At 41.2% G+C, this 11,218-nt stretch overlaps 1 protein-coding gene across 2 annotated transcripts in view; it reads right to left on the reverse strand.

Annotated features, from left to right (window-relative positions):
- Window positions 1-10,692, reverse strand: part of si:dkeyp-23e4.3 (rho GTPase-activating protein 7) — a 107,815-nt gene extending 97,123 nt beyond the window's left edge. For both annotated transcript variants that reach the window (XM_063486714.1, XM_063486713.1), the window contains exon 1: window positions 10,445-10,692. In XM_063486714.1, the coding sequence (XP_063342784.1) occupies window positions 10,445-10,565 (121 nt within the window). In that variant the 5' untranslated portion in view covers window positions 10,566-10,692. The remainder of the gene's footprint in view (window positions 1-10,444) is intronic.
- Between the last annotated feature and the right edge of the window lie 526 nt (window positions 10,693-11,218).

Genomic DNA, 11,218 nt, shown 5'->3' on the forward strand with positions numbered 1-11,218 from the left:
TCAGCAGGGACAGGGAAGCTGGTCAGAGTTGATGGGAAGATGGATGGAGCCAAATACAGGGCATTCTTGGAAGAAAACCTCTTGGAGTCTGCAAAAGACTTGAGACTGGGGCGGAGGTTCACCTTCCAGCAGGACAACGACCCTAAACATAAAGCCAGGGCAACAATGGAATGGTTTAAAACAAAACACATCCATGTGTTAGAATGGCCCAGTCAAAGTCCAGATCTAAATCCAATCCAGAATCTGTGGCAAGATCTGAAAACTGCTGTTCACAAACGCTGTCCATCTAATCTGACTGAGCTGGAGCTGTTTTGCAAAGAAGAATGGGCAAGGATTTCAGTCTGTAGATGTGCAAAGCTGGTAGAGACATACCCTAAAAGACTGGCAGCTGGAATTGCAGCAAAAGGTGGTTCTACAAAGTATTGACTCAGGGGGCTGAATAATTACGCACACCCCACTTTGCAGTTATTGATTTGTAAAAAATGTTTGGAATCATGTATGATTTTCGTTCCACTTCTCACGTGTACACCACTTTGTATTGGTCTTTCACGTGGAATTCCAATAAAATTGATTCATGTTTGTGGCTGTAATGTGACAAAATGTGGAAAAGTTGAAGGGGGCCGAATACTTTTGCAAGCCGCTGTATGCTGATTACTCACTATGAAAAAGCTTTTAAAAGTCCACAGTGAAATCTCAGTGAGGTTGTCGGCTGTAGCTACAATGTGTGTTTTTTAAAGTTCATATATGTGGTGCACATGACAAGAGTCAACAAAAAGCTGGAGAGAACAAGAGTCATGGTTGAAAATAAAGGAGACAGAGAACTGCAGCATGTTACAGAGAGCGTCTTATCAAACGTCGAAGACGCTCGGTCAGGCAGATTGTAATAAATCAGGAGCGTGAAGACAGTGACGCCAAAAACCACCTTCAATGTAAATGTGAGACGCTGGCAGCCTCATCTTTTTTTCTTGGTTTCGTGAATGTATCGACAGGTGCTCTAACGCTTAGTGATTCCCAGAGTGGTAGGCCCCCTGCTGGGCTGTGAAGGTACTGCAGGTGGGTTGCAGTAATAACAGAAATTCAGTTTGAAATGAGGATGTGCAGTTGCATTTATATAAATGTATGCATTTATTTTAATAATAATTGTGAATTCAGACTGGTAATAGAAGTGGTCAGTTTGTGATGCTACTCATTACTCTGACCTAAATTTACTGATCTAATACTGATGTTTGCTTCCTCGTGGTGGGTCACACACACTGGCCTTGAAACAGCCTACGTTGTTTATAATTTTTGAATAACATTTTTTAAGTTAAATAAACTCTCATGTATGTTGATTAGATGTAGATTTAAGATTAAGTGGGCCGTGTGGGATTTTCTGGTTTTTGTGTGGGTCGCAGCACTCTTGATTTTAAGAATGCATCCTGTTTGATCTACAGCAGCCAAACTGCTACATCATTAAGCATTTTTTGTCTCTTTTATTAAAAATAATGATTCAGTGTGTGATGGCCCATGGCCAAAGAACTGCGTGAACTTAGATGACAACAGCTCCAGGTTGAGCTGTGGGCCGGGAGGGCACGGACTGATTTGTGTCCACTGTTTTGTGTGTCAGCAGTGTTGCCATGACTGAGCCTTCAAACTGTGGGAGAGTACAGTGTGTTTGTTATTTCTTAGTCTCCTGTGTTTTAAACCCTGCAGTTCGTTCCATCACACACGCTCTTCCTCACGTCCTGCCGCCGCTCAGAGACAGATGATGAAACACACATGCCCTTTTTCTGCAGTCATGCTGCTCCTTTTGCCCCAAAACAGATCCATTTACCACACAAGCTGCAAAAAACAAAACTCTGTGTGTGTGTGTGTGTTTGAAAGCTGATTATAAAGAGTGTGTGTCACCCTGTGTGTGTTATCCTCTTACTGTCAAGCCTGCAGAGACATGAAGGGGAAGTTTGTGTTTTGTTTCGGTGTGTGCGTGTCACCCAGGTTCTCACCCCAGTTTTCCCCACTCGGCTGTTTAGTTTGGCCCGTCTCTGATCGCAGAACAAACACCAGCCTTCACATCGATTCCCCCATCACTTTTGGCTCAGAGCCTCAGTGAATCTCTGCTTTCTCATTTTCAGTTTTAATCATCTTTATCCTCAAGAACCACTTCATTATGCAAGGCTATTTAACTGTAAAATCACTGTATAATTTGCTGTCTGTTTATGCAAATGGAGAGCAGAAGCTTCTACGGCTTCATCGGAAAGAAAAAAAAATGCAAGGACGGAAATGTACGCTTTTTTGTAATTATTTTTTTCTCCATCAATAAAACTCTACTGGTGGCAAATTGATCCCAAAGCGAGCAAGCCCAAATTAAAAGAGCATTTTATGTAGAGTATTAGTAATCTATCAAGCATTTCTCATGTCTGTCTTCAAATACTGGTTAAGCTGCCCACAGTGAAATCATGGAAATGACGACAATGACAAAGCCTAAACTCTCAACTGGACCTTTTAGAATTGTCCTTATTTTCTGTCACATACAAATTAAACATGGCCAAAGTAAAAAAACAAACAAACAAAAAACCACCCAAAACAAACATATACGAATAATAAGTCCTCTAAACAGCAGCTTTACAGTTTTTTTTACACTTTTGGATCTCTGTGATGTCAAAATCCACCAAATGCAAAGCAAAGCGTTTTGTGTGGTGCTGTATATAGTTAGGGGAATTGTCTCAAATAATGCGAACATGGCAAATGAGCTTTTGTTCAAGTGAAAATATTTCAGCTTTGGCAAAATTTAGCTAAGATGGAAAAAAGGAAGCTTGGCTAATTTTGCTTGGCAGGAAAATTAGTCTCTGACGAATATTCGTGGGTGCCCAGCGTGACTGTGTTCATGCAACTAACTTAAATTTAATTGACATTTAATTGAATTAAAGTGATTTATGTGAACAGATCCAGTCTATAGGCAGTAGTCAGAACCTCAAATCCGTTAACTTGTGTTGCTGTGCCAACTTTTCCATGTCCATCATGACAATTTTCACTCTTATATTTAGTGATTTACAATTTTAAAAGAAGTTGAAATGTAGAGGTTGGAGGGGTTGGTGGAGGTGGGAGACGTTGCTGATCCAAGATATGTTCCCTGGTTAAGTTTAGGTAGTAAAAGCAACTGGATTAGGTTCAGCTAAACATAATGGTTTATTTTTATGCAAACATAATGTTTGCATAAAATACAGAAGATGAGCTTAATCCACACGATTATAATTAGTTTTTAAGCACTCAAATTCTCCATGGATATGAATCTGCAGGCACCTGCACCTGTTGTGAGTTTCTGGATATTCTCATGCTTTCATATCGGTGGAGAAGAGTTTACAGAAAGCTTATGACACAGACTGTTTGGAGTCATGCTGCCTGCAAGGTTTCAATGGACAGCCATATTTGGGATTTGAATTATGACAAATTTTTTTTATTCTAAATATCGGGACAGGCTGATGAAGAATGGCTGCCGTGGTAGAGAGGCTCAGAGACTGTGAGCAACAAAAGAAAACCAGAGGACAAAACGAGAGGCAGGAATGAAAATTAGAGGCGATTCTCGAGGGTTGTGTTCACACTACAAGTCAACACAGTTGTCACTCCTCAGGAGAGACACAAACCTGGTTCAGTTCAGAGACAGTTTGGTTATAAAAGAAGAAAATAACAATCACTACCTGTCACCAGAGTAACAGCTTGAATATCATGTATGGATATCGAAATCTGTAGGGTTCAGTTCCCCTGAACAGTGTACAAACAACTCTTTTTGTAATGATACTGATATGTGAATGTTAATCACAAACAGTATATTGTTTTTATGCATCTTAATAGTTGTAGTTTTTAGTGTTTATTGGTTAAGCTTTATTGCCTGTGCTTATGAGACTGTAATAACACTCAGTACAAATTAGACTTTACTCTGTGGCGCCTCTAACAGCCTGTGGACTTATTTCTATATGAATGACTCTAGACAAACGCTCCTCAGAAACCCAAAAGTAACAATAGCTAACATTAGCTGCAAGCACTAATGTCAGCTAAGAAATGGAGCTCAGTAACCATTAACATCACTAAATGACTAGTTTACAGCGCTCCAACACAAACGAAACATACTGACAAACAAACAAAATCTCTAAACTGACGTGTTGTTAGATAGAAACAATGAGGTTAACAGCTATATGCTACACTGGGTATCAAACAACTTATTTATGCTAGCAGATAAGCTAACATTAACCAGTTCTATCTGGAGCCTGTCAAACCAAATGGAAATGTAGCTATTGGAGGATTACTATAAGTGACATCAGCGAGGCAATCGATTCATGAAGGGGTTTGTTTGTTTTACAAAATCAACTCTAACCCTGAGCCGTGTTTCTTTCTAACTTATGCTAGCTAACACTAGAACACCTGCTAATACAAACATTTAGCTAGCTAGCTCAAAAGCTTGACAATCTCAAAAGCTTTTTGGCAATTTTCAAACTATTTTATGAATGTTACACACTTTTGTCTGCTCTATAGTGTGGCTAAATTATTGGCAGCTGGCTAGTAAGTGATGAGTAGAAGTGTCAGTTAGCTAGCTTTGGTAACATTAAATGACATTATTTTTAAGTTTGTTTTTTGTGAGTAATACTATTTTAATAAATCACATTTTTGGTTTCACACATGGAGGATAGCAACATTTAATTGTTTCATGTCCTCAGCTGCTCAACAGTTTAAATTAAAAAAAAAAAAAAAAAAAAAAAAAAAAAAAACGTAGCCAAAACAAACAAACAAAAATAAAATCTAAATGTATTCTTGCTGCCTTTCAAAGGGTTGGTTCAAAGACAGGGACCAGTCAGATGCCATCTTCACTAACTTTAATATCACTAAAGATGGCAGTAAGTTGCTAAGTTTCTCAAAATGACAATAATATATGGTTACTCTACAATCAGTTTGAAATCAAATGGGTACATGTTGGAAATTGCGTTCACACTCTGATTCACTAATTCACATACATTTTTTACTTTTAGAGTCCAGATGGAGCCCTTACAGATTTGAAACAGAAATTGTGCTTCAGTTGCTGCAGGATGATGATTTATCAGTGCAATGACAGTGGTGCTAAGGAGCCTTGCATTTTTACATTTGGCAACCAGTTGAGTTAAGTTCTCTATAGCAAAGAGACACATCGCAGTCTGTGCTCATTAGTACAGACTGACTCAGATTCATTGGTCTGTGTTGGCAATCAGGCTGTAGATATTTGTAATGTTTGACAGTCTGTCTGAGAGCCATTGAAGTCAGTCACTATTGTGTCAAGACAGCTGTGAACTAGGTGACCTAATAGAGCAAATGAAAGTTTCCTCTCCTTCTGGATTGAAAGTGGTCGCCAACAGGTTGAGGGTGTTGCACACTCAACCTCTGAACCACCATAAAAAAACAAAAAACGCTGCAGTCACCAGGCAAACACAGATTTTCTCTCTCGTCACCAGAAGGCTGCCGTCTTATGTTCCTATACCCTGTGCTTTTCTCTCAGCTGTGTGTGAATATGTGTGCTGCAGGGATCTGAACCACAGCATTACATAATCTCTCTCTCAGCCAATCAGTGAGCACAACCCTTCTAACGTCATTTGTTGATCTGATCCAGAAACACACACACGCTGATGTAAATGTACACACAGCTGGAGCCAGGTATCTGTTCTCACTAGAAAACCCAAACCAGCTGTCAGAACACACACACACACACACACACACACACACACACACTGGTGTTAATATGCAGCACTAGGATTACTCAACTTTCACGTTCATTCGAAGACCTGCAGGTAGCTCTTGCAGCGTTGTCATTAAAAGCTTCTGAGCTCAGAGACCGGCCTCGTCCTCTGCAGCCTGCTGATCTGTAACATATCGAACTTCCCGCTGTTTGGATCAACACACACTCTGTTTCATTTCGCCACTTCTTCCAAAATGAGGCCACAGTTACATGTTATGACAGGAGACTGGGGTCAATGGGAATGTGTGTATATTTCAATCTTGTGTGTTTCCGATTAATGTGGCAGTTCTGTGGCGCCACATTAATGTGGTGTTCAGATTCAGGAAAACTCACACAATATGTGTTTTAGTAGAGGCAAGCTGGTGTTTTATATGTTAATTGTTTCAATCACTTATCTCTGATTTTGCACAAAAGTTAGAATTGCACAGTTACAGAGCCCGGCGAGGGACATGGGAGAAAAAAAAAATTAAGATGAACTTTTGCAAGATCTCGCAAAATAGACTGCATCCTTCGCAGGTCGCATTTGAAGGCTGAGTCGGTGTATCCTTCCTGACCCAACCTATCCCAGAATTCATAGCGCGGCCCAGCCAAGTCATTTCTAACAATGGCGGCAGCTACTTAGTTTTAATCTTACGCTTTCTGGGTCACAAAATAAACGTTTAAGCTATTTTCAGGCGTTAATGTAGCTGTGTAAACTTCAAGTATCTGCTCGGTTTATCAAGACATCACATATTTGTAAAAGTGCTCAGATGTTTTCGGAGACGTCTGTTACCCACCATCTCAAAGCTAACTTTAGGTCGATGCCCACTAGAGCCGGGGGGAACGCCGCACTCCCGGCATTCCCGGTCGGCTTCGAGCTGGCGACCTCTGAAGGATGCGGCCAAAACATTTGCACAAAAGTTCATCTTAATTTTTTTTTTCTCCTATGTCCCTTGCGGGGCTCCGTACAAAGTCACAATGAGGACATGTATAAAAAATCCAATCAGGGATCTGTAAAGCACGCCCACATGAAAGTGTTCTTTCCAAATGCTACGGACAAAATTAAAATAACGCTAACAATGGATCAGTTTGAAGAATTTGTGATCCTCAAAAGCATTTCCATTTTTGGCTCCTATTGAAAAAAAATTTTTTTGAGCCAGTATGAATATAATCCTGTGAAACCAACATATGAAAACTGCTTCACAGTTTCACTTTGCTACCATTCGCTTTGATAGAAAAGTGTCAGCCTGGTGTTGGTGTGAAAGCTTAGAAAGAAACAGCTGGTACTTTTATTTTGGTGAAGTTTCCTTCTCACAAAGACATCCCTGGGTTACCATTGTTTATAAAATACCATTAAGAAATAATGAAAAGCTACATTTCCTGCTTCCTTCACAGAGCGCAGATCTACATGTTTGATTCAGAAGAGTTTTACAACTGTCTTTTGGCTCTTTCTGACACACACCCTGTGGATAGAATCGAACCAGCAACCCTTTGTTTGTCCAGGTAATGTTTAAACCACTACACTATTGAGAGTAATGAGCACCAATGAAAAGAGAAACATCCAACGATTATGCAGAAAGCATCAAAACACAATCTCTGTAGGCTATGAGAGCTACCAAAATTAGCTGACTCATCAACTTTCTTCTCAGTTTGGCAGCTTAAATTAAATGCTGTGAGTACATAAAGCACACACGACAGGTCAGAATTAATTAGTATGTGAAAATAACTGAAAATTGGACTTTACCTGCACAACAGCCCAGAAAGAAATACAAAAATAACCAAAATAGGACAGGAAATGACCAAAAATGAAATGATATACTATCATCAAAGACGAATAACAACAAAAGGCAGAAAATTACTGAAGGATGGAATAAAAACGTCGATGGAAAACACTGCAAACAGATGTCAAATCACCAGCAGGACTCACGAAACACCTGCAAGACACAGAGCTGGAGTCAAAAAGACACAACTGCATGAGCTGCTTTGTCTTTTCTGCAGTGTGGAGGTCTTGCCCGGAGGAGCTCGGTTTCATAATCCATCCATATGCACACAGCAGAAAATATTATTCCATTCTCAACTTCTCACTTTAGCACTGAAAGTCCTTTGAAGCTCTCTTTTTTGCCAGCGCTGGTATTTCACAGCATCCTGCTTTACATTCACATTTACACCTGAGAGTGGAGCACACAGGGCGCAGCAGGTGGAGGCGAAGAGTCACGCTCGGGGGTCACCTTGACATTTTCCCAGCTACTTCAGTGAATTAACCTTTTAGTCACAGGCTCAACTAACAAGCCCACACACAAACGGCCTCCAGGAAAATAAGACCAACCCAGCTTCGGCTCGACCGCATGATATTTTCTCCGCGGGCTCACAGATCCATTAAAACCTGCTTTGTGTTAAGAGCGCTGAAATGCTACCCCTGACCTCTCAGATGGAGAGAGAGCTTTCAAGTTCTCACTACAGACGCCACGCTGGGATTCCTCGAAAACCGAGAGCTCCGTTTAGCACCCCGAGTATCACCCGGCGAGTTTGCCTCGCAGCGCGAAACAGGCGCGGGAAACACTCAGCTTCAATGAGACGTGAAACCACAATCAGTCACAGCTGCAGCTCGCATGCTAGTGGCTTCATGGAACTGTCTATGATGGACAGCAGGAAGCAGCAGCTGACCACCATGTTATGATACGGTCCATGGATTTTATTATTCATAGCTTTTAAAGGCAAAGGTGTAGATTTCATGATGCCAGCATTTAGCACACATGTGTTTGAAAACGCTAACCAGTGGCACAACGATGCTTCAGATCTTCAGGACTTGGTCTTCTTTAGAAATACACTTCTACCATAATCTGATGCTGATTCAAATTCACCAGCATGCTGGAAATAAAGTGTCAGTTGCTCAAAATTCACAAAATTCACTGGAGTCAGAGCCCCAGAACAACACGTAGTGTGTCTCTGGATGAACCAAACAGAAATAATCGAAATACCTCGATTGAAGACACCAGCAAAGTTACTCGAAGATGAGGAAAAGCCAGAGCAACACCTTAGAAACTAACTTACAACGCCTTCTGTATCATAGGTTCTTGCAGCTCTTGCTTAAATTTATGGTGTACATATTATCTGTTATTGCAATTTGCAAAACTCGTGCACAATTTTAGTTTAACTTTTCTTTAACGAACCTTGTTTTGTCATCTAGAAAGAGATTTTTCCTGGCTTATGATAATAGATTGGCTGTTCAGCTACAAGTTCTTAGTAGTTTCAGTTGTAGAGATCACAGTATCCAAACCTGAAGCCAGGGCATCAGGTGAGGAGTGAGATAACGAACCAGCTCAACAGTCTCTTGTTGTTGTGCTGTGCACCATGAATTCATCCTCCAATGTGATATCCAGGAGTTTTACTCAATTTTGCCTACACAGACAGTCTTCACTCACATTCTGGACCACTCACCAGATTTGTGTCCCCGCAACGTCATCCTCCAAAATAAAAAACAAGGTAAAGAATCCACGACACAGAAACGCGTGAGCAAGGGAACCCAACAGGACTTTGCACCCATAAAGACAACATTTGAGTCTCGACACCTCAGTTTATATCACCAAAGACGAGTTTGATGAACACTAGAATACTTTTCAGGGTTTTCCCAAAGGTAGCTGCACAGGCAGAGACCATCCTCCCTAACTTCTGATGCAAATCCAGTCACTTTCTATTATCAGCAGGCCTGAAACCACTCAGTTCACAAAAGAGCTTCAAAGACTACTCCTAGTAGGCTTTCTTTGGGTAAAGAGTGAACAGACTGACCTAAAAACACCAACTAGTCCAGACAGGTGTATGAGAAGGTGACTCTGAGTGTGGGATTGGCCAAATGCCAATCAGGTAAGGCTTTCTGATCACATCTCCCATCAAACTGGGTTCTGACTCACTTCAGCATTGCCTCTGTAAATGAAGAGTGTGTGAATCACAGCTCCTTCAGAGATGCACTGGAATTTCCAGAAACATCTGCAGATGACTCTGAAAAACGTCTTAGCTTTTGATTTTGTTCCAACAACAATTGTGTAGTTGTTTTTGTCACATAATGATCCAAATGTTTTCACATGGTGATTTGTGGTCTGGACTGATAAAGGCCAGTGCTGCTGAGTGTTTGATTTAGGCAAAGTTGCTTAATTCAGCAACATTCTGTCATTAAACAAAGCCTGGATGTTATGTTTCATTTAGCATCAGTGGAACTTAACTTACTGAACTTCTTCACCACACACTCTTCCACGGAGAGGTGAAACCATCCCCATCGCCTCCTGGGAGGCTCCTTTTATACCCACTCATTCTCCTGACTTGTTGCCAGTGAACTTCAGTGAAAAGCAACATGTTCCACCAGGTGTTTAATGCTTTTAAGCATGAAATTTTCACTCTATTGTTGCTCCGAATCCAACTTTTTTGAAATACATTCCTTGCTTTGAATTCAAGATGAGCAGAAAAACAATGACATTGCTAATTTAAAACTTTGTGATTGGACTCTAGGGTTCAGTTGATTTGCAAACCACTGCATTTTGATTTAATTCACCTTCTGCACAGCATCTCAACTGCTTTGGAAACAGACGAATGATTTTAACTATACCTCCCTTCCCTAATATCAGTTTCCTTCACCATGCTGAGTTGCACAAAACACTTTCACCAAAACACTTCTGCAACCTTGCATAAACCACTTTTTTCCAGCTAATTAATCTTCACCCACATCGAATCCCAACTCACCCCACAGCCGCCTCTCCCTCACACCCCTCCAGAAGACATCCCAAGCCTTGTTGGTGGAGTCTTTGACATGCTCGCTGAAAGATCTCCGCAGCTGAGATTTTACCGTCGTGTGCTGAGCCATATTCCACACGTTCGACAGTCACATATTCCCAGTGAGAAACCTGCGTTTCTGGACAGTTTCTAATCCATGCGGGCAGCGTTCACTCTGTTACGGCTCATGCGGAGGGTGTGCTTCACTTAAGAGTTCAGCAAAGTAAGGAAGGAGGAGGAGGTAGAAGAGGAGGCAGGGGGGGCTGACACTTGATGCAAAAAGTCTGCATGCAATTTGTGAAACAGCACAGCCCTTTCCCTCCCTACAGCTCCACACTCAGAAAGTTAAGTGTGTGGGTACATCTATCTTTGTGAGAGCCAAATTCATAAAGTCAGGATGTTTGGGACGGTCCAAACTTTGGGACAAACCTTCAAAGGGTGTTTGAGAGTTAAGAATTTGTTTATGGGGCAAGGGGATGTAATATGTCAGCGAAGATCCTCACAAAAATATCAGTGCAATTTTCAGTGTGTGTGTGTGTAGCTGAAAGATAAGCGAATGATTACAGAGTGTCCGTGTGTGTGCGAGGCAGAGCGAGAATGAGAAGTATTTATCTTTTGTGTGTGCGTGCTTGTGTGAGAAATTAAAGGATTTGGCCGGCCCGAAGGGAGGAAATGACATCTAACCTGGGTTAAAGGCATCAGCAGTATAAACACGCACGCAAAAGGAAGCAGACACACTCACAT

This window comes from Pelmatolapia mariae, linkage group LG10_11, assembly GCF_036321145.2.
Source record: "Pelmatolapia mariae isolate MD_Pm_ZW linkage group LG10_11, Pm_UMD_F_2, whole genome shotgun sequence".
In the NCBI taxonomy this organism is placed as follows: domain Eukaryota; kingdom Metazoa; phylum Chordata; class Actinopteri; order Cichliformes; family Cichlidae; genus Pelmatolapia; species Pelmatolapia mariae.